The 24,014-nt window shown below is 42.4% G+C and overlaps 1 protein-coding gene across 1 annotated transcript in view; it reads left to right on the top strand.

Annotated features, from left to right (window-relative positions):
- The first annotated feature begins 4,334 nt into the window (after positions 1-4,334).
- LOC137214648 (NACHT, LRR and PYD domains-containing protein 5-like) overlaps positions 4,335-24,014 on the top strand; it is a 30,501-nt gene continuing 10,821 nt past the window's right edge. Inside the window, exons 1-7 of the mRNA XM_067718706.1 lie at positions 4,335-4,623; positions 9,298-9,375; positions 12,795-14,391; positions 15,393-15,560; positions 19,052-19,216; positions 20,957-21,127; positions 23,651-23,821. Of these exons, the coding sequence (XP_067574807.1) occupies positions 4,335-4,623; positions 9,298-9,375; positions 12,795-14,391; positions 15,393-15,560; positions 19,052-19,216; positions 20,957-21,127; positions 23,651-23,821 (2,639 nt within the window). The remainder of the gene's footprint in view (positions 4,624-9,297; positions 9,376-12,794; positions 14,392-15,392; positions 15,561-19,051; positions 19,217-20,956; positions 21,128-23,650; positions 23,822-24,014) is intronic.

Genomic DNA, 24,014 nt, shown 5'->3' with positions numbered 1-24,014 from the left:
TCTCTGACTTATTTCACTTAGCATAATGCCTCCAAGTCCATTCATGTTGCTGCAACTGGCAAAATGTTCCTTTTATGGCTGAGTAATATTCCATTGTATGTACGTACCACATCTTCTTTATCCATTCCTCTGTTGGTGGACACTTATGTTGCCTCCATATCTTGGTTATCGTGAATAGTGCTGCTATGACCGTTGAGGTGCAGGTATCTTTTCGAATTAAAGTTTTTGTTTTTTTCCAGATATATACCCAGGAGTGGACTTGTTGGGTCATATGGTAGTTTTATTTTTAGTTTTTTGAGAAACTTGCATACTGTTCTCCATAGGGGCTGCCCCAATTTACATTCCCACAACAGTGAATGAGGGTTCCCTTTCCTCCACACCCTGTCCAGCAGTTGTTACTTGTGGTCTTTCTGGTGATGGCCATTTTGGCAGATGTGAGGGGATAGCTCATTGCATTTTTAATTTGCATTTCCCTGGTGATTAGCAATGGTGAGAAGAGGGGCACTTTAGAATGTTGGAAAAGATTCATTTGATAACAAACAGGTATATATATTATGAGTTCACAGGACTCCAGGTGAGAGAGTTTTATGGAGAAAGTCAATTGAACAAACAACAGCAGCATCATTAGAGAGCGGTCAGTAAATGCCAGGTCTGGTAAAATGAGGACACACACACACATCATTGCTCTGGGACAACCAGGTGAGGGCTGTAGAGGTCCTGGGCACAGGTGTGCTAAGGGTACTGCAGCATCCTCACCTGTTAGGTGGGAAGGGGGCGGGGCATGCAGGTGCAGAAAGCAGCGGCTCCACATCTACCCTGGGTCTGGCCGTTTAGAGCCGTGGCAGCCAATGGACGGCAACAACGTCACCGGCCCAAGATTCCCCAAAGACCCATCACCACGTGGTTGCCAGTTGGGATCTGGTCTTGGAGCGAGGAGTGAACTTGGTGAGTAGTTTCTCCTGTCTTGTTCCTGGTACCTTTCTCTCCCCGTTTTTCTACATTCCTGGTTGGAACTGTTTGTTGCGCCCTGCTCTGTGCTCCCTCTCTCTCCATTTAGACTAGTCAGAGCCCAGAGACCAAAGATACCCTTAGACAGAAGGAAGTGTCCCATTTCCCCGCTTTGCTGAAAAGATCTACCCACAAAACATATCTGTTTGGGGTGTTTCGGTACAGCTCTCAATGCTTCCTAATCTCTAGGTCTAAAGTGCAGGACAGAATTGGGGTGCTCTGACTCAAAGGGTCGAGACCAGCTGATGTCTGGTCCACATCTTACAAGACTCCTTTTTTAATTCTGCTAATAATATGTTCACTATGGCTTACAGCCATCAAAGTGCTATATGGTCCTGAGGGTGTTTGTCAAGGGAGGAAACTGAGTTACAGGTGAGTTAAATGTGTTTGCCTGGGGTGCTAAGAGGTGACTCAATATTTGAAACGGGGTCTAACTTATGTCAAGCCCTGTAATCTTAACTGCTTCTGTGGGATCATTCAAGACACTTGTGCAGCAAATGAACCTATCTACTACAAAACAGAAGCAAACTCACAGACTTGCAGTTGCTGAGGGGGAAGGGGAAGGGGTGGGTTGGGAGTTTGGGGTTAGCAGGTGCAAACTATTACATATAGAATGGATAAACAACAAGGTCCTACTGTATAGCTCAGGGAACTATAGTCTACACCCTGGGACAAACCATAATGGGAAACAATATAAAAAAAGTATATATGTGTATAGCTGAATCACTTTGCTGTACAGCAGAAATTAACACAACATTGTGAATCAACTATACTTCAATAAAAAAATTTTTTTAAGATACCTGTGCAGAAAGGTGTTTCAGGAAAGAGTATAAAGGATAGAGACAAACACAGTTTTGGTGAGTCATTTGTTCCCAGAAAATAGCTTTGACCACCAGTCTTTTTTTCTTTTTGGCTGTGTTGGGTCTTTGTTGCTGTGCGTGCACGGGCTTTCTCTAGTTGTGGTGAGCAGGGGCTACTCTTCGTTGAGGTGTGTGGGTTTCTCACTGCAGTGGCTTCTCTTGTTGCAGAGCACGGGGTGCACAGGCTTCAGTAGTTGTGGTGCACAGACTTAAAGTTGCTCTGCAGCATGTGGGATCTTCCCAGACAGGGCTCGAACCCATGTCCCCTGCATTGGCAGGCAGATTCTTAATCACTGCGCCACCAGGGAAGTCCCTGACCACCAGTCTTAACTTACATCCCTACAACCTACAGTCCTGCTTCTATTGGAATAATGTCTTTGCCTTCTCACCAATCCTGCCTCGATTTTACAGCAGAAGGTGTCCGTCAGCCTATCCCACGTTAATCCTTCCACCTGGGCTCTCCTCCCATCAACTCACCTGTCTTTTGTGTTTGATGTATCAGTTCCCAGTCTGGGATGTATTGGAAGAGGTGGAGTGTTAGAATCAGATGCACAGGACAATGCTCTTTTCTAAAAGAGAGCAAGCTCTTCCACTTTACAGAACTTTACAGAACCTCTGATTTCAACTCTGTAAAGTGAGGACAATAATAATATTATTATTATAGTAATAATACAGTAATCGTTATATATTGATACTGTTTACAGAAAGTTTACCTGAGATGCTGCAAATCTCCTAAGAAGGGATTTAGATAAGTACTCATTTAATTTTTGTTTTTGTTTTTTTGCGGTACACGGGCCTCTCACTGTTGTGGCCTCTCCCATTGCGGAGCACAGGCTCCGGACGCGCAGGCTCCGGACGCGCAGGCTCCGGACGCGCAGGCTCAGTGGCCATGGCTCACGGGCCCAGCCACTCCGCGGAATGTGGGATTCTCCCAGACCGGGGCACGAACCCGCGTCCCCCGCATCGGCAGGCGGACTCCCAACCACTGCGCCACCAGGGAAGCCCTATTTATCCTTTTATTAGGAGGTTTTTTTACAGGGAAGAGCCAAAACTGACTACGTGTTGGATCTGTTTCTTTTACTTTAACCTTTGCTTCCTGTTGCCTTTGTTCACTAAAAGGATACTGTCTATACATAATGGCCTGCCTTGGGGAAACCTGCCCTCTGCCTGAAGGTTAAACCAAAGCGCCTTTGTTCAGGGAAACATCCCGACCCTGTTCGACCTGTGAATGGCTGCAAGAAAGAAGAAATTAACACATCCCCTCCCGGAGGCTGGCCATTCCAGGAGATATTTGCAAATCTTACGGCCTTTTTTACTTTACTTCCTCATCTCCTCCCCCTCTCTGTTCTATAAAAGAAGGGGGCATCCAAACCCTGATAAGATGGTTATTTGGAGACTTTAGTTTGCCACCTTCTCAGTCTGCCGGCTTTCTGAACACCTCGTCTCCAATTTATTGGCCTGTCATTTGGCGAGCAGAGCGAGCTTGGACTTGAGAGCAGTTTTATATTTTCTAGATACAAGTTCCAGATCAGATATTTTCAGATACTTATTAGTATACTTTTTTTTTAAGTAGTACCTTCCTTCATCTACCTTTAAATTTATTTATTTTATTTATTTTTGGCTGTGTTGGGTCTTTGTTGCTGCACGTGGGCTTTCTCTAGTTGCGATGAACAGGGGCTACTCTTTGTTGCGGTGCACGGGCTTCTCATTGCAGTGGCTTCTCTTGTTGTGGAGCAGGGGCTCTAGGCACGCAGGCTTCAGTAGTTGCAGCACGTGGGCTCAGTAGTTGTGGCTCGCTGGCTCTAGAGCGCAGGCTCAGTGGTTGTGGCACATGGACTCAGTTGCTCTGCAGCATGTGGGATCTTCCTGGACCAGGGCTTGAACCCGTGTCCCCTGCATTGCCAGGTGGATTCTTAACCACTGTGCCACCAGGGAAGCCCTATCAGTATACTTTTATACCAAAAATCTTTACTGTGTTTGTATAACTGAATGTTATATTAACAGGCACAACCGGAATCAACTGATCTAAAAACTGTGTGACTGATTTTCAGTAAGTGGTGGGAACCTATGTGCCAATTCCCTGAGTCTGGCCTGTGAGCCAAGATCATTCACTGGCAAGTGTTTTCAGTCTTACTCTGTGCCAGATGCTATTTCAGGAACTAGGGATACAGGCAGTAAAATATTCCCAGAGCTTAGATTCTGGTAACAAGATAGATACGGCGTCAAGTAATTCTAAGTCTATGAAGAGTTGTTACCTGTTAATGGGGCTTCTCTCAGTATCTTTCACAGAAGGAATAGAGAATGTCATTCCATCTGGTGAGTCCACTGAGGCTGGTTGTACAAACTTGAGAATTGGATGCAAGGTTCTCTTTTGAATCGTGTCACTTTTCCAACAGGTCCCATTTGCTTCGTTTACCAAAGAATCTACTTCTCCAACAAAACCTGAGCTCTCAGCCTTGCGTTAAGATGGGAGAAGCCAAATTATCCTCCTTTTCCAGCTATGGACTGCAATGGTGTTTCAAGCAGCTACACAAAGAAGAGTTTCAGATATTTAAGGCATTACTAAAGGAAAGCGCTTCGGAACCAGCAGCCTGCTCTTTTCCACTGGTTGAAGTGGATAATGCCGATTCGGAACAGCTCACCTCCCTCTTGCATGAGCATTATAAAGAACCTTTTGCCTGGAAGATATCCATTGACATCTTTGAAAAGATGAGCCTGTCGGCCCTCTCAGAGATGGCCAGGGATGAGATGAAAAGTGAGTAGGACAGATTTGGGGCAGATCTAGGGGTAGGAGAAAAGGGAGGTGACCTCAAGTTCCCGTGGGAATGGGAAAGGTATCATTGTTCTCTCAGGGAGTCCACCTCTACAGCATGAGTCTGAACTAGGAGAGCTAACTCACTCATTGGTCAACCTCCCTGGCTGGAAGCTAGAGTCATCTCCAGCCTGTGAAACAATGAAGGAGAAGACAGGGGTAGATTAACCCTCTATCTGGACAGAATTTGGTCAAAGTTAGTAGATGGGATTTGTAGTCAGAAGTGCATAGCTCTGGTGCCACCACAAGTATGACTTATGGCAAATTTTCTCCTACCCTGACCCTTGGATTCGACAACTGGGAACAGTAACTGTGATGCTTATCTGTGCTGTTGCAGAGGTTCCATAAGATAATGTATAGAGAGTGCTTAACAAAGCTTCACTCATTTTTTGAGAACACTAATGGCTGTACAATGGGCATCTCCCTTATTTCTTGCCCCAGACTGAGGGACTAAGGTTCAAGGAACTTCTCTAAGGATTGACCTTCCTCAGAATGTTGGTGCCCATATTATAGCAACGTACTTAGATCAAATTGTGTAGTTATCTTAAGGTATTTAGGAGAAAGGTAGTAGAAAAAAATAATAGCTGTCCTTCATCAGGAGGAATTGTCTCCTCAACTGTGGACAAAAACTTAACGAAGAGCCCCAAGCGTAAGCAATCAGATTGGCCCTAAAGACTTACAGGTATTACATGCCTATATGTAGCTCATCAGCTGTAGCTGCAAAGGACTTGAACGGAAGCTATTCCTTCGGAGCCTCAAAAAAGCCCTGGGTGGAAAACATATTAGTATTATTCACAGGAAATAAGGGTTATAAAACTAAATAATGGTTGGTGTTTACCAGTCAGTACCCCAGTCTAAATACCCTGTTGAAGTTGTCATGTGCTCTGCTATTGATTTTCAAACTCACCCAAAAAATAGGTTCCCCATGACAGAAGCTAAAATAGAGATTCTACCAAGTTACACAAGCTGACCAGGTTCATGACCTGATATGTGACAGAAATTACTTAACATTCATTTTGCGTATCTTTAAATCCTCGTGTAAGCTGACCAGGTTCATGACCTAATATGTGACAAAAATTACTTAACATTCATTTTGCGTATCTTTAAATCCTCGTGTAAGCTGACCAGGTTCATGACCTAATATGTGACAAAAATTACTTAACATTCATTTTGCGTATCTTTAAATCCTCGTGTAAGCTGACCAGGTTCATGACCTAATATGTGACAAAAATTACTTAACATTCATTTTGCGTATCTTTAAATCCTCGTGTAAGCTGACCAGGTTCATGACCTAATATGTGACAAAAATTACTTAACATTCATTTTGCGTATCATCTTTAACATTCATTTTGCGTATCTTTAAATCCTCGTGTAAGCTGACCAGGTTCATGACCTAATATGTGACAAAAATTACTTAACATTCATTTTGCGTATCTTTAAATCCTCGTGTAAGCTGACCAGGTTCATGACCTAATATGTGACAAAAATTACTTAACATTCATTTTGCGTATCTTTAAATCCTCGTGTAAGCTGACCAGGTTCATGACCTAATATGTGACAAAAATTACTTAACATTCATTTTGCGTATCATCTTTAACATTCATTTTGCGTATCTTTAAATCCTCGTGTAAGCTGACCAGGTTCATGACCTAATATGTGACAAAAATTACTTAACATTCATTTTGCGTATCTTTAAATCCTCGTGTAAGCTGACCAGGTTCATGACCTAATATGTGACAAAAATTACTTAACATTCATTTTGCGTATCTTTAAATCCTCGTGTAAGCTGACCAGGTTCATGACCTAATATGTGACAAAAATTACTTAACATTCATTTTGCGTATCTTTAAATCCTCGTGTAAGCTGACCAGGTTCATGACCTAATATGTGACAAAAATTACTTAACATTCATTTTTGCGTATCTTTAACATTCATTTTGCGTATCATCTTTAACATTCATTTTGCGTATCTTTAACATTCATTTTGCGTATCATCTTTAACATTCATTTTGCGTATCTTTAACATTCATTTTGCGTATCATCTTTAACATTCATTTTGCGTATCTTTAAATTCTCGTGTAAGCTGACCAGGTTCATGACCTAATATGTGACAAAAATTACTTAACATTCATTTTGCGTATCTTTAAATCCTCGTGTAAGCTGACCAGGTTCATGACCTAATATGTGACAAAAATTACTTAACATTCATTTTTGCGTATCTTTAACATTCATTTTGCGTATCATCTTTAACATTCATTTTGCGTATCTTTAAATTCTCGTGTAAGCTGACCAGGTTCATGACCTAATATGTGACAAAAATTACTTAACATTCATTTTGCGTATCATCTTTAACATTCATTTTGCGTATCTTTAAATCCTCGTGTAAGCTGACCAGGTTCATGACCTAATATGTGACAAAAATTACTTAACATTCATTTTGCGTATCTTTAAATCCTCGTGTAAGCTGACCAGGTTCATGACCTAATATGTGACAAAAATTACTTAACATTCATTTTGCGTATCTTTAAATCCTCGTGTAAGCTGACCAGGTTCATGACCTAATATGTGACAAAAATTACTTAACATTCATTTTGCGTATCTTTAAATCCTCGTGTAAGCTGACCAGGTTCATGACCTAATATGTGACAAAAATTACTTAACATTCATTTTGCGTATCTTTAAATCCTCGTGTAAGCTGACCAGGTTCATGACCTAATATGTGACAAAAATTACTTAACATTCATTTTGCGTATCTTTAAATCCTCGTGTAAGCTGACCAGGTTCATGACCTAATATGTGACAAAAATTACTTAACATTCATTTTGCGTATCATCTTTAACATTCATTTTGCGTATCTTTAACATTCATTTTGCATACTCTCGTGTATCGTGTGCCAGAGGTTTATAGCTTGCAATGCAATAGGGAAGAGGGATAAATGGGCAAGTTTTTAAACGGATGGTGTAGAAAAATATGTGAAGACTAGCATCACTTCCTAGAAGAAGTAAGGTTTAGACTGAGACAAAAATGAAGAAAAGGAATTAGCCGAGCTAATTGGGTAGAGGAGAACATTCTGAGCAAAAGAGAGCAACATTATGAAGTCTTTAACAAAGAAAGAGGTTGGATAGACCATGAAGCATTGGAGAGAATATGGCAGGAGATGAAGATAAAAAGATGGTCTAGGGGCTTCCCTGGCGGCGCAGTGGTTGAGGGTCCGCCTGCCGATGCAGGGGACACGGGTTCGTGCCCAGGTCTGGGAAGATCCCACATGCCGCGGAGCGGCTGGGCCCGTGAGCCATGGCCGCTGAGCCTGCACGTCCGGAGCCTGTGCTCCGCAACGGGAGAGGCCACAACGGTGAGAGGCCTGCGTACCGCAAAAAAAAAAAAGATGGTCTAGAAGTCAGACAGCATCTTGAAAATAATTTTAATAGCAAAGCACAAGCAATTAAATAGTTTTAAAGGGGTAGGGGTAGAAATAATCAAACTGGCATTTCACCATTGTTGCTGAAGTCATGAGTGGTCTGGAAAGAGTCATGAGTGGATATGGGGAGACCAGTTAGGGGTCCATTCTAGCATCCCATGGGAGAAATAAAGGCGGCTTGGACTAGGGTGATGATGGCAGTTAAAGAAAAAGTAGAAATGGAATTGGAAGATATTTTGGAAACAGACACAACAGTTTTTGAGGACTAAATGCAGATGGAGAATATGGAATCAAGCATGGTACCCAAGTTTCTGGCATGAGTTACGGGGTGAATGGGGTTCCATTGCCTCATCCCAGGAAATACTGGAAGAGATTTTTGCAGCAAGTAGATGGGGGAGGGGGAGGGGGAGGGAGGATTGGTCAATGTTAGAGCTTATGAGTTGAAGGTACCTCTATTTGGAGAACTCACAGGCATCTGAGTAGTTAACGAACTATTCTGATGTTTGAGAGAGGTGTTTAAGATGACTCTTGACGATTAACTCTTTTTTAAAATTTATTAATTAATTAATTTATTTTGGCTGCCTTGGGTTTTCATTGCTGCACGCGGGCTTTCTCTAGTTTCAGCGAGTGGGGGCCACTCTTCGTTGTGGTGTGCGGGCTTCTTATCACAGTGGCTTCTCTTGTTGCAGAGCACGGGCTCTAGGCACGTGGGCTTCAGTAGTTGTGGCTCGCAGGCTCTAGAGCGCAGGCTCAGTAGTTGTGGCACATGGGCTTAGTTGCTCCGCGGCATGTGGGATTTTCCTGGACCAGGGCTCGAACCCGTGTCCCTGCATTGGCAGGCGGATTCTTAACCACTGAGCCACCAGGGAAGCCCTTGACAATTAACTCTTAATAACCATAATATACTGTCTTATTATATGACCTACCCAGTATCACACAGCAAAAATGGGACTGAAATGTACATTTACGTGCTCAAAATTAGACAGTCTTTACTATAAATCTCTGCTGCTTCACCGTGCTGGTGGTATTTGAGGGTCTGTCTCCATTTTTCTCATTTCAGACTAGTCATGGAATAAACTGTGAGATCCTGAGACTAGTCTTTGTTGCCCACAGTAATTTGGGCAGAGGATGTGCTCATCCCTGATTTGGGGAATTGCCATGACTTTATTGAGACATTATCTCATCTACTCTCTATTGCAGAATATTTACTGGCTGAAATACCAGAACATTCTACACCAACAAAGACGGACCAAGGTCTAAGCATGGAAGAAGTACCAAGTTAGTGGGGGAGAGGGGGGTGGAAAATGGATGTGTATGAATGATGCTGCTATTAACATTTATGTATAAGGAAATTATCACAGAAAAATATTTATTGCGATCTAAGATAGTAATATCTCAGTAAGATATGGGGTAGATATATCTAGTAGAATTTGGCGTTGAGGGTTTCAGAAAAACAGAGGTTCAGAAATTGCTCCCACCTTTCTGTTCAGACAACCTGGTGGATGGTGATGTGGAAAGTCAATGATTTTTTTCAAAAATATTGATTGATGGATTGACCGATTTGGCTGCACAGGGTCTTAGTTGTGGCACACGGGATCTTCGTTGCCACATTCAGGATCTTAGTTGCAGCCTGTGAACTCTTCATTGTGGCATGGCATGTGGCATCTTAGTTCCCGGACCAGGGATTGAACCTGGGCCCCCTGCATTTGGGAGCGCGGAGTCTCAGCCATTGGACCACCAGGGAAGTCCCGAAAGTCCATGAAGTAAATTTCAAACTCTGAAATCACTTCAAGCTGGGCTTTTATTCCATCTGTACAACATAACGTATGTTGGCAGGTGTGGGTTACTTTAATCATTCCTTGGACAAATACTTGAAAACCTAATAGCGGCCAGTATTGTCCGTTTTCAGTTGGAATGGGTAGTAACAAATACCAACAATGACGACATTTCTAGAATACTTGCCGTGGGCCGGGCGCTGTTCTCACATTTTGGGATTATGTTGTGGGATCCTACACCTGTCTCATAAGGGAGGTATTAATATCCCCATTTTATTGATGAAAAACTACCATAGAGTGATGGTGTGGGGCTAAAATTAGATTTCTGTATAAGGGAATGAGCCAAATATCTGTTCCAAGGTAAGTTCAGAAAGAGAAGCTTCTTTCTAATTATCATTTACGGGACACTTACCAGAAGGAGTAAGTTTTTGGTTAGAGGTAAAAGCTGAAATGAGTTTTTGGTGCATTGAATTTGAGGTCCCTTTAAGGTAGTGAGTTAGACATATGATCCTGGATTTTTAGGGAAGAAATCAGCACTAGAGAGCAATATTTGGAACTCTTAAGTACAGACATGATCACTAAATCCATGGAAGAAGAAAAGGTGTCTCCCCCCGACCCCTAGTATCCCCTTTGGTAACCCTAAGTTTGTTGTCTATGTCTGTGAGTCTGTTCGTTTTGTAAATAAGTTCATTTGTATCATTTTTTAGATCCCACATATAAGTGATATCATATGATATTTGTCTTTGACTTACCTCACTTAATATGATAAACTCTAGGTCCATTCATGTTGCTGCAAATGGCATTATTTCATTTTTTATGGCTGAGTAATATTCCATTGTATATATACACAACACTGTATATAAAATAGGTATATTTAAAACACATATAAAACAGGTACCTACTGTATAGCACAGGGAACTATCTTCAATATCTTATAATAAACCATAATGGAAAATAATCTGAAAAAGAATATGTGTTTATATATACTCATAAATATATATAAATAAATATATATACAAATATTAATATAAATATATATAAACTGAATCACATTGCTATATAGTTGAAAATAACACAACATTGTAAATTAACTGTACTTCAATTTAAAAAAAAAAAGAAGAAAAAGAAAAAGCGGCTGAGGAAGAGGCAAAGAAGGGTTGAATTCAACTGCAGCCTCTCTTTCTGGGGTTCCTCTACCTCTGCAAAAACCTACAACCCAGGAGCACAGTCTGTCCTTTTGACGGAAGATAATACATCAGTGTGACCTCAGCAAATGGACCTTGTTCAGATCTCAGAGGGTCTGCTGCTTGTGGGTTCAATACAGATCTGTTCATGACCTTCCTGATGCAGAACAATGAAGTTTAAGATTTGGAACTTTTGTGTAGAGATTTTATGTAGGGCTAGTCACTGTCTCATGCACTTGTATAGAGAGAGTCTTACTCTCTCTCTCTTTTTTTTAAAGATAATGGTAGTACCAGCAAATGTAAAGGACCGGATAGGAATTTTTAAATTTTTTTTATTTTTATTTTATATTGGTGTATGGTCGATTTACAGTGTTGTGTTCGTTTCAGGTTTAGAGCAAAGTGATTCAGTAACACATATATATCTCTTCTTTTTCATATTCTTTTCCCAACACAGAATATTGTGTTCCCTGTGCTATACAGTAGGTCCTTGTCGGTTACCTATTTTATATATAGTAGTGTGTATACTTTTCTCCCTCCCCGCCCCCGCCATTTCCCATTTTGGTAACCATAAGTTTCTTTTCTAGGTCTGTGAGTCTCCTGTTTTGTAAGGAAGTTCATTTGTATCCATTCTTCGATTCCACTTATAAGTGATATCTATGATACTTGTCTTTCTCTGTCCCACTTACTTCACGTAGTATGATCATCTAATTTTTTATGTTAGTGCATACCTATTGGATGTCAGAGACGGTTAAAGAGGCTACAGGGATGGAGGTAAAATGACAAGGTATTTTACTCATGGAGCTCACCTTGGAAGCTGGGAGCTAGATGATTAAACACATAAAAGAATTGCCATTTATGACAAGTGTTGGGAATAAAATAAAGAGGGTAAGGTTGAAAGCATTACACTTTTTAATGCTAATACTGGCCATTGCTCATCTTTGCCAAGCCCCGTGCCGATAAATATCGAATGCACTTTCTGTTCCTTAAATATTTGTCGCAGCCCTTGAAGAGGATGTCCATCTCATCTTATGGGTGAGGAAATGGAGGTCCAGAAAATGAGGCAACTTGTTCCAAATCACAGACACTATAGAGCTTCGAGTTGCAGGCAGTACCGGTCTAACTTCAAAGGCTGTGCTTACCTCCCCGTAAACAGCAGTATCCTGTCACATGGAGCTGTTTCTCCACAGTAGCCCGGGATTCCTGGGCTGGAACTGAATGTGCACGCCCACCCCGAGGTCTGGAACGCAGGGCCAGGCACGCATCCTCAGCTCCCCCAAGCTTCTCTGTCTTTCAGAGACCACATAGGCATGTTCAATGTAGATTATTCAGTGAATACGTAGTTGTGTGTCCACAGGGCACCAGGCGCTGTTACAATACTGAAGAAACAGTAGCAAGTAGCAAAGTCCCTGCACAGAATCCATTGCCGGAGACAGACAATAAGCAAACAAAAATGTAACCTATCAGGTATGAAGTCCTGGAAAGAGAAATCAGGTTAAAGGGACACAGAGCTATTTTGCAGAGCATCAGTAAACTTTGAGGAAGTGATCTTCATACAGGGACAGAGCTTGTTATATGTACGTTGCTAGGAAGAAACAAAAGACCCACAGCTGTAGGCTGTGTGACTTAGGATCCACTCGGTCTGCGGTTTTTGTTTTGCTTTTCTGCTAGTTTTTTTTACTGAAATCCAGACTTTCTTCAAACTCTCTATCTCGTTCTTCTTCTCTCCTGTCCGACTCAGGCCACAGAGATGACCAACAAGACTATAAGAGTCACGTGATGAGGAAATTCTCCACGAAGCTGGATGCACACCACAGCTTTGAAAAATTTGCCTCTGACTGTCCAGATGTGCACGTGTTGTTGGGGGCTTTTAATCCAGACCAGGGGGGCTTCCGGCCTCTCACTGTGGTTCTACACGGAAAGGCGGGGATCGGGAAATCAGCTCTGGCCAGAAGGATCCTGCTGTTCTGGGCACAAGGTGAGCTCTACCAGGGCATGTTCTCCTATGTCTTTTTCCTCCACGCCAGAGAGGTACAGCGGACGAGGGAGTGCAGCTTTGCAGAGTTAATCTCCAGGCAGTGGCCAGACACCCAGGTCCAGGTGGAGGAGATCCTGTCCCAACCAGAAAGGCTCTTGTTTGTGGTTGACGGATTTGAGGACCTGGACCTCGCCTTCAAAGACGATGACTCAAATCTCTCTGGAGACTGGGCGGAGAAGCAGCCCGTGTCCGTCTTGATGCACAGTCTTCTGAAGAAAGTCTTACTTCCCGAGTCTTCCCTGATCATCACCGTCCGAGACTCGGGCATAGAAAAGCTCCAGTCCATGCTCCTGTCTCCCCATTACCTGTTGGTGGGGGGACTCTCAGTGGAAAAAAGGATGCAGTTGCTTCTTGAGCATATGAAGCATGAACATCAAAAGATGCAAACCTTGCGTTCGGTAGTGGGCAACCATGAGGTGTTTGACAAGTGCCAGGTGTCCGTCGTGTGCTCCCTGGTCTGTGAGGCTCTCAACCTGCAAGAGGCACCAGGAAAGAGCCTTTCCATCACTTGCCAGACTCTCACGGGCTTGTATGCCTCATTCGTGTTCCATCAGCTCGCTCCAAAAGATGCAGTCAGGAGCTGTCTGCGTCAGGAGGAAAGAGTCACCTTGAAGGGCTTGTGCCAGATGGCTGTGGAAGGCGTGTGGAATACGAAGTTCGTGTTTTACAGCGATGACCTGGGCATTCACGGACTGAAGGAACCTGAGCTCTCCGCTCTGTTTCACACAAGCATCCTTCTCCAAGGCAGCCGCTGTGAAGAGTGTTACATGTTCTTACACCTCAGCCTCCAGGAGTTCTTTGCTGCCTTGTACTATGTCCTGGAAGGATGGGAAGGAGAGGGGGACCCCTACCCTCTGTTCACTGAGAATGTAAAGAGTTTGATGGAACTCAAGCAAATCGACTTCAACGTCCACTTGGTCCAGATGAAGAGGTTCTTGTTTGGCCTCATGAGCAAAGAGGTGATGGGGGCGCTGGGAGCCCTCCTGGGATCTCCTGTCCCCCTGGTGGCAAAGCAGAGGCTTCTGCACTGGATCTCTTTGTTGGGTCAACACACCAACACCACTGCCCCGCTAGACTTCCTTGACGCCTTCTACTGTCTTTTTGAGACACAGGATGACGAGTTTGTTCGCTCGGCATTGAACAGCTTCCAAGAAGTGTGGCTTCCGCTGAACCAGCCAATGGACTTAATAGTGTCTTCTTTCTGTTTCCGGCATTGCCAGTATTTACGGAAAATTCGGTTGGATGTCAGAGAGGTCCCAAAGCATGAATTTGCTGAGTCATGGCCCAGCATTCCCCAAGGGTGAGTACCTTATCTCTGCAATTCGTTTTTTTCTTTCCATCTTTGGGAGGGGGGCTCTCATTGACAAATGAAAATTGCATATATTTAAGATGCATGCCTGAAATAATCATCACCATCAAGCGAATTAACATACCCATTACCTCTTATAGTTATCATTTTCTTTGTGTGTGTGTGAGAGAGAGAGTGTGTGTGTGGTGAAAACACGTTAAGACTACCTACTATCCGTAGGCACATCGTTGTGCATTAGCTCTCCAGCATGTATTTATCCTGCATAACTGAAACTTTGTACCCTTTGGCCAACATCTCCCCATTTCCCCCAGCCCCAGGCAACCACCACTCTACATTCTGCTTCTATGAATTCGACTCTTTTAGAATCTCCATGTAAGTGAGATCATGCATGTCTCTCTGTTACTGCTTTTTTCCCTTAGCATAATACCCTCTAACTTCATCCCAGTTGTTGCAAATGGCAGGACTTCCTTCTCTTTTAAGGCTGAATGATATTCCATTTTGTGTGTATACCACATTTTCTTTATCCACTTATCCACTGACGGACACTTAGGTTGTTTCCATGTCTTGGCTATTGTGAATAATAGAGTACAAATATCTCTTTGGGATCCTGATTTCAATTCTCTGATATACCCCCAGAAGTGGGATTGCTGGATCATGTGGTAGTTCTATTTTTAATCTGGGGGGGAAACTCCATACTGTTTTCAGTAGTGGCTGCACCCTCTGACATTCAAGGGGGAGCTAGAATTTAAGCACAAATCTTACTCGAGAGCTGGAGGTGTGCCCCGTGGGTGTCGAAATATTCAGGAGGCAGGTGGTTATGAGAGCACTTCTCCAGAGCATGAGGCGAGATCTGCTACACTAGCCTCAGAGTCTCTAAAACCATCCCTGTCCCGCCCTAATACACTGGTTTCTCCCCCGGGCATTTCTGGGGCAGTTGTTCATGTCAAAATCCATCCTGTGGAAGCAAATGCTTATTTCCTTCTCCAACATAGCCTGCAGATCAAGACCCATGATGAGCATTGGGAACACCTCTGCTCTGTGCTCAGCACCCACCCAAACCTACGACAGCTCGACCTGAGTGGCAGCATCTTGAGTGAAGAGGCCATGAAGACCCTCTGCATCAAGCTGAGGCAGCCAACCTGTAAAATACAGAATCTGATGTAAGGCTTCCCAGCCCTTGTACATGCCCCTTTGCCTGGCTGTGTCATGGCTCTCCTCTCCCACCTACTGAGGAAGACCAATCTATAAAATGTATTTGGAGGGAATAAGTGCCATGGAAGGTATAGGAACCAAGTTCCCAAAAGCACAGGATGGGGAATGACTAAAGACCTTGTGAAGGGATTACTAAGGTGGGTTCATTTACTCGGGGTCTTGAAGGATGAATAGGAGTTTGTTAGTGAGGGAAAAGTGAGGGAGGCTCATTTCAATAAATGGTAGAGCATGAGGCAATAGCAAGATCAAAGTGCATGATCTGTGAGAGCCTTTAACTCAGTCCTTAATGCTTTTAGGCTAATAAGGTAACAAATATTTAAATATCCAATATATTGGGTTGGCCCAAAAAGTTCATTTGGGTTTTTCCATAACATCTTACGGAAAAACCCAAATGAACTTTTTGGGCCAACCCAATAAGTTCCTGGGTCTGTTGGAGATGCCAGGGTACTTACCAGATACCTAGAACAGGAAATGAAGGGCTTGTTCTACTTCAACAAAGGTTCTGTTTCTACTTTTCCCTCCAGGACCAAGTGAAGCACATGTGACACTCAAGACTAGACCAAGTCAAGTTCTTGGCTGCAAACATTTTCCTCTCCTGTGGCCACTTCTATCTCTTCCCTAATTAGTTTCCTTAAACTGGGCTGAGCCAAGGAACTTGGTGATCCCAGAATAAGGAATAATGCCTTGTTCACCTTAAGTCCTACACCAAACTTGATTGCTCTGTCAGCTGTTATCTTAACTGTTTTTCCCTTGGGAATCCCTCCCCACTAGCCACCCCTATGTTAAGCTATTGTTACACCCTGTCACTTGCTTTAATCCGTGTCATCCATATATACACTACCAAGTGTAAAATAGATAGCTAGTGGGAAGCAGCCGCATAGCACAGGGAGGTCAGCTCGGTGCTTTGTGTCCACCTAGAGGGGTGGCATAGGGAGGGTGGGAGGGAGACGCAAGAGGGAGGAGATATGGGGATATATGTATATGTATGGATGATTCACTTTGTTATACAGCAAAAACTAACACACCATTGTAGAGCAATTATACTCCAATAAAGATGTTAAAAGAAAAAACAGTAACTCTAAAAAAAAAAAATCCATGTCATCACTATTTGTCATTCAACCCTAATACATGATAATCGTAAAGAGATTCAGGAAGTACAGAGGATTTTCAGTAAGTCCCCTGATGCCTCTTCAGCTTCCTGTTTGCCTAATTACTTTCACGTATTCTCATAAATTTTCCATGCAATTATAAATATTTAGTGGCATATGAAGTTTTTAATCCAAATGATATCACATTGCACAGTCTGACATGTGACTTTTTTCTTCCACTTGAACTTGGCTAGCTATCTGTAGCTCTATTCTTAATGAACTATAACATATTTCATTCTTTTTTTATAATTTTTTTGGAATATAGTTGATGTACAATGTTGTGTTAGTTTCTGCTGCATAGCAAAGTGAATTAGCTATACATATACATATATCCATTCTTTTTTAGATTCTATTCCCATATAGGTCATTAAAGAGTATTGAGTAGAGTTCTCTGTGCTATACAGTAGGTCCTTGTTAGTTATCTATTTTATATATAGTAGTGTGTATATGTCAATCCCAATCTCCCAATTTAGCCCTCCCGCACCCTTTCCCCCTTGGTCATCATAAGTTTGTTTTCTACGTCTGTGATTCTATTTCTGTTTTGTAGATAGGTTCATTTGTACCAATTTTTTTTAGATTCCACATAGTGATATCATATATTTGTCTTTCTCTGTCTGACTTACTTCACTTAGGATGATAATCTCTAGGTCCATCCATATTGCTGAAAATGGCATTCGTTTGTTCTTTATATGGCTGAGTAGTATTCCATTGTATATATGTACCATGTCTTCTTTATCCATTCATCTGTTGATGGACACTTAGGTTGCTTCCATGTCCTGGCTATTGTAAGTAGTGCTGCAGTGAACATCGGGGTACATGTATCTTTTTGAATTATGGCTTTCTCTGGATATATGCCCAGGAGTGGGATTGCTGGATCCTATAGTAGCTCTATTTTTAGCTTTCTTATGCATAACTCTTTTGCCTCTGTTGAATGTCTTCCCTGATAGGTTAAGCTCCATAAGGCACAGAATATTAGCATTTGTTTAATACACTCTTCCCAGTGCCTGATGCATCATAGGTACTCAAGTGTTTGCTGCTTTAAAATAAAATACTTTTGACCTTTGAACAATGCAGGAATTGTTTTGACCCTTGAACAATGCCAAGCCCTGGCCCCATGCAGTCAAAAATCCAAACATAACTTTTGACTCCCCAAAAACTTAACCACTAATAGTCTACTGTTGACCAGAGGCCTTACCAATAACATAGTCAATTAATACATATTTATATATGTATTATATACTTAGTCTTACAATAAAGTAAGCTAGAGAAAAGATGTTATTAAGAAAATCATAAGGAAGAGAAAGTACATTTTTACAGTACTGTATTGATACCATAAATTGATGTTGTCTGTTTATAAGGGGAATCATTTGTCAGTATCTCCATCAATATTATATGATACAAAATACTTTAGATGTTATATGTATAACATACATATGTGTAGATACATACGTGTTACAGTGGACATCAAAAATGAAAATATAATGTGAAAGAAATTCATATTTATTTACAGGTGTAATGATTCATGCATAGATAATGAGGAAGCAGCAATAAGATTGCTTTATGGTAGCCTAGCCTGTACACTAATGAATGAATCATTATAAATTTTTTTTTTTTTTTTGCGGTATGCAGGCCTCTCACTGTTGTGGCCTCTCCCGTTGTGGAGCACAGGCTCCGGACACGCAGGCTCAGCGGCCATGGCTCACGGGCCCAGCCGCTCCGCAGCACGTGGGATCTTCCCGGACCGGGCACGAACCCGGGTCCCCTGCATCGGCAGGCGGACTCTCAACCACTGCGCCACCAGGGAAGCCCCATTATAAAGTTTTTATGGCATCCATATTACAGTCATACTCATAATACAGTATTGGAAACATTGTTACATTTTTAAAAAAAAACACTTACCTGTGACGATCAGCTGATACAGTGTCTACAATTATGAGAGAGAAAGGCAGACTGTACAGTAATGCAATTCTTTGAAAGCAAAGTTTTAAAACAGTGAGAAAACAAACACATTAATTTTATACTGAATATCACTCACCTTATTCCTGTGTAATGATAGGCTATCCACTTCAATACAAGTTTTGCACACAATGTTCTACATATATATTTTTATTGAAAAAAATCCATGTATAAGTGGACTTGTGCAGTTTAAATCCATGTTATTTGAGGGGCAATTGTAAATGCAAATAATGAGAGATCAGAGTTGAAATGGAAGAAAGAGCAAGAAGGAAACATTAGGATACAACCAAATGTCAACCAAATGTCTAACTAGTGTTTTCTTTCCTCTTCTGTAGATTTACAGGTGCCCAGATTACCCCTGGTCTCCGTCACCTCTGGCTAACGCTTATCAACAGAAATATTAAATACCTGGACTTGGAAAGCACTCACCTGAAGGATAGAGATGTTATGATGGCATGTGAAGCAGTAAAGCACCCAAACTGTTTGCTGGAGTCTCTGAGGTAAGTCCTGGGTATGGTTTTTGCTTGGCGGATTTCAGGGCTTTATTGTTTTTACTTTTTATTTTGAAATAATCATTCACAGAAAGCTGCTAAAATATTATAGAGAATCAGGAGTCTGGATAAAGTTGGTGGCGATGGCTGCACAATAGTGTGTATATAATTAATGCCACTGAATTGTACACTGAAAAGTTAAGATGGTAAATTTTGTGTTATGTATATTTCACCACAAGAAAAAAGTAACTTTCAATTTTTTTTTTCTGGCAAAAACCAATTTTATTTAGGCTGTTAAAACATTTTTTTATTGTGGTACATTGACTTGTATATATGAAACTTATATAACATTATATTTCTTTTTGATTAATTAATTAATTAATTAATTTTTGGCTGTGTTGGGTCCTCTTTGCTGCGCATGGGCTTTCTCTAGTTGCGGTGAGCAGGGGCTACTCTTTGCTGCGGTGCATAGGCTTCTTGAGGTGGCTTCTCTTGTTGTGGAGCACGGGCTCTAGGCGTGCAAGCTTCAGTAGTTGTGGCACACGGGCTCAATAGTTGTGGCTCTCGGGCTCTAGAGCGCAGGCCCAGTAGTTGTGGTGCACGGGCTTAGTTGCTCTGCGGCATGTGGGATCTTCGTGGACCAGGGCTCAAACCTGTGTCCCCTGCATTGGCAGGCGGATTCCTAACCACTGCTCCACCAGGGAAGCCCAGGTCCTACTGTTAACACGCAGCTTCCAAGACCCTGCTGGGCACAGGCAGTCTGCTTATAGAAGCAGAGGGAGCTTGGGGAAACCTGGAGGTCTTACGGACCTGACCCAGAAGTGGTTCAAATCACTTCCCCTCATATTTCTCTTAGCAGGAACTCAGTTGTGTGATCATACTCACTGCAAGGCAGGCTGTGAAATGTAGTCCAACTCTGCATCCAGGTAAAAGCAAGAACAGGTTTGCACAATTAGAGCAATGCCTGGCCGCGGTATTTACTCTTTTAATCCTCACGAGCGCCACTGTGATTGGTAGCGGTTATCTCCATGTTTCAGACGGTAAAGCTACTTGCAAAACGGCAGATTACGTGACACATCAGGCCTAGAGGATATACTATTTAAGGGTACCAACTTGCCAATAGATAAATAGGTCCTGGAGATCTAACGCACAGTATAATGATTATAGATGCCCCAGTATTGTATTATAAACATCAAAATTGCCAGGAGACTAGATCTTAATTATTCCCACCAAAAACAAAAAAAAAGAAATGATAACGCGTGATGTGATAAAGGTTATAGCTACTGCTACATTGGCAATCATATTGCAATATAGGAATGTATCAAATCAATGTATACATATTGCAATGTATAAATATATCAAGTTACACCTGATACACAATGTTATATGTCAGATAAATATATGAGATGTCAGCTTTTGATAATTGCTATGAATAAAATAATACTGAAGCAAGAGGATGGGGTTGGGTAGGGAAGGGCAGGCATAGTTAAGGAAGGTAGTGAGACTCGCTTACTCAGAAGAAATGACACTCCGGAGAGTGAATGGAAAATTGAACCACAAAAAGACCTGGGGCTGGGCTGAGAAGGGGTGTTGCAAACAGAAACAGCAAATGCTCAGACCCTCAGGCCGGAGCAAACAGCATCCAGGAACCAGCCAAATGGACAGAGTGGCTGCCGTGCAGGGAAGGAGGGGAAATGGCTTGCTTCTGGGAAGAGGTGAGGATGTGTCTCCCGTTGCCTGTCTCTGCAGGTTGGATCACTGTGAATTAACCCACACCTGTTGTCAGGTGATCGCCCAAATGCTTGTTACGTCCATCAGCCTGAAATCCCTGAGCCTGGCAGGAAATAAGGTGACGGACCAGAGCATAAAGTCTCTCTGTGATGCCTTGAAGGTCACACAGTGCACCCTGCAGAAGCTTATGTGAGTTGAACTCTGTTCACCAGAGTTATCTTCTCTTGAGATCATCCAAGTCTGTGGGAAAAGGGAGGGGAATTGGCTGAGTAAGCCGAGGGTTAGAATGGGAGATGGGACCTCGTGGGAGAGCCCAATGTGGAGGTTGGAGAAAGACCCAAAAACTAACATCTGTGTCTTTGCTACTGACTCCAAACGGATATAAAAGACCAGAGCAGAAGCTGAACTTGCAGAAACAGAGTAGAATGGAGGTTGCCAGAGGCTGGGAGTGGGGAAATGGGGAGCTATGTGTCAAAGGGTATAAACTTCCAGTTATAAGAGGAATAAGTTCTGGGGATCTAACATACAGCATTCAGATTACAGTTAACAACACTGTACTATATACTTGAAACTTTCTCCAATGCCCAAATCCCAAAGAGACGTAGGATTGTGGTTCAGCTGCCATCTATGGCATCCTTAAGCGCCAGGCTCTGTGCTAAGTGTTCTCTCCCGTTAACATCATTTTCACAAGAAACCTACCAGCTGGGAATTTTTTCCTCCCACTTGCTGGTAAGGAAAACAGAATCCAGAAGAAGGGAAGTCTCTTGTCTCAGGTCACACAGGGAATAAAAGGCACAACTAAACTCTGAGCTCCCGTTTGATACCTAGGGAACTGCTCTGTTACCTGGGAATTTCCTCCTTGACATCCCACAATTCGGACAAGGTTGTTTCTCCCCACCATTCCCAAAGCGTGCCATGGCAGGAGCATCCTCCTTCAGTGGGAGTTTGGTTCTGAATCCGAGCAAAAGTTGAAAACCAAGTGGCACTAATTACCCTTTCAAGCCCAGAAGGGGGAAAAAAAATCACAGTGGAAGCCAACATACCTTCTAGCCATCAACCTGTGGAGGGGTGGGGGAGAAAAACTTTATTCTGCACTCTTATGATCAGTATCTGGGGCCTGCAAATTAAACAGACAATGGACAGATTTGCAGGAGAAAAGGCATACAAATTTTATTGATGTTAATTTTTTTTAACGCGCGTGGGGCCTTCACGGAAAGAAAGTGAAAAACCCGAAGAAGCAGTTAGACTCAGGAGCTTATATATCATTTTAACAAAAGGTAATGAATTGCGGAGAAGTGACTAGACAAAGGAAAGGGGTTTGGGGCTTCTATGGGCTGATAAATTATGGGAAGGTGACTAGGAAGTAAATGGGGGAAACTAATAGAAAATAAGGGTTCTAGGAAGACTTGCCTCAGTGCCACCTCTATCTCTGTGATAAAGGTTGTTCTTTCCCTGGTACAGGAAGTGGGGGAAATGCTTTCAGGCTGCTTTCAGGCAGATAGGTGGAGGGCAGAGAGCTCCTCCTGTGTCTGGTTTTTCTTAATTGCCTCCAGCTCAAAATACTGTTTAAGTCAAAGTAGCATATTTTTGAGGTGGCCTGTCCTGATCCCTTTCAAGTCCAACCCAGCAAGCATTTCTTCCTTCATCGAAAGGAACCACCACCAATAATACAGCGGAAGTGCTTGCTATGGGCATTGCACTGCTCTAAGCACGTCAGATGTGTCAATTCATCTAATTTTGTCACAATCCCATGAGAGAAGTACTATTAAACTCTCATTTTCAAGTACTGTTGCTTCTTAAGCTTTGCTAGAGTGGTGGACTATCTAGTTTGTATCTATGGGTCATGGTGTATTAAATGTTAAGTCCTTCTAAATAGGGAAGTCACCCATCTCTGCAAAACCTCACACCACAGTAAAACAGCCAGATAGAGAGATTTGCTTTGCCCAGGCGCTGCCCATGGTGGTTGATGGAAGATTTAATCACCCACGATATTTAGAGTAGTATTTTTGTTTTACTTTGTTCTGTTTAGTTTTGATTTGAAGTATAGTTGATTTACAATGTTGTGTTAGTTTTGGGTGTACAACAAAGTGATTCAGATAAAAATGTACATGTATATATGTATATATATGTGTAGGTATATATACGTATGTATATACACATATATATATTCTTTTTCAGATTCTTTTCCCTTGTAGATTATTACAAGACATTGAGTAGAGTTCCCTGTGCTGTACAGTAGGTCCTTATTTGTTATCTATTTTATATACAGTAGTCCGTATCTGTTAATCCCAAACTCCTAATTTATCCCTCTCCGCCACCTTTCCCCTTTGGTAACCATAAGTTTGTTTTCTATGTCTGTGAGTCATATTTCTGTTTTGTAAATTCATTTGTATCTTTTCTTTTAAGATTCCACATATAAGCAATATCATATGATATTTGTCTCTCTCTGTCTTACTTCACTCAGTATGACCATCTCTAGGTCCATCCTTGTTGCTGCAAATGGCATTATTTCATTCTTTCAGAGTGCAATTTGGGGACTGAATCACTGGAGTTGAGCTTGCAAGTTAAACACGGACATGATGTGACATCACCAGATATCTGCCAGGGCGTGTCGGCTATGGGGGTGACCTTTCTCTCCCTTCCTTGCAAGGGAGGGAGAGATGGAAATCTAAGAATAGATATCATTGCCTTTCTGGGACTCTCTCCTTGCAGACTGGGGAACTGCGGCCTCACAGCCACTGACTGCCAGCATCTGGCCTCGGCTCTCACCAAGAACCAGAGCCTGACACACCTGTACCTGTCAGGAAACAGCCTGGGGAGTGAAGGCATGAATCTGCTGTGTCGAGCCGTGAAACTTCCCAACTGTGGTCTACAGAGACTGATGTGAGTCCAACTCGCTGCCCTGCGAGGATTCGTAGCTTTATTACAAAGAGCAGAAAGCAGTGGGGAACGTGGAAATTGTCAGGACGAAGGGACCTGATAAGTGCCACATCCTGCTCCTCCTGAGAGCGTCTATATTTCATCCTTCCGTGGAAAATTCCACCTCTGCCTCTGTGTTCTCTTACAGTGGGAAGTC

The sequence above is a fragment of the Pseudorca crassidens genome, chromosome 20 (genome assembly GCF_039906515.1).
Source record: "Pseudorca crassidens isolate mPseCra1 chromosome 20, mPseCra1.hap1, whole genome shotgun sequence".
In the NCBI taxonomy this organism is placed as follows: Eukaryota; Metazoa; Chordata; class Mammalia; order Artiodactyla; family Delphinidae; genus Pseudorca; species Pseudorca crassidens.
The sequence above is the reverse complement of the archived record's forward strand: the minus strand, read 5'-3'. Positions and strand labels throughout refer to the sequence as shown.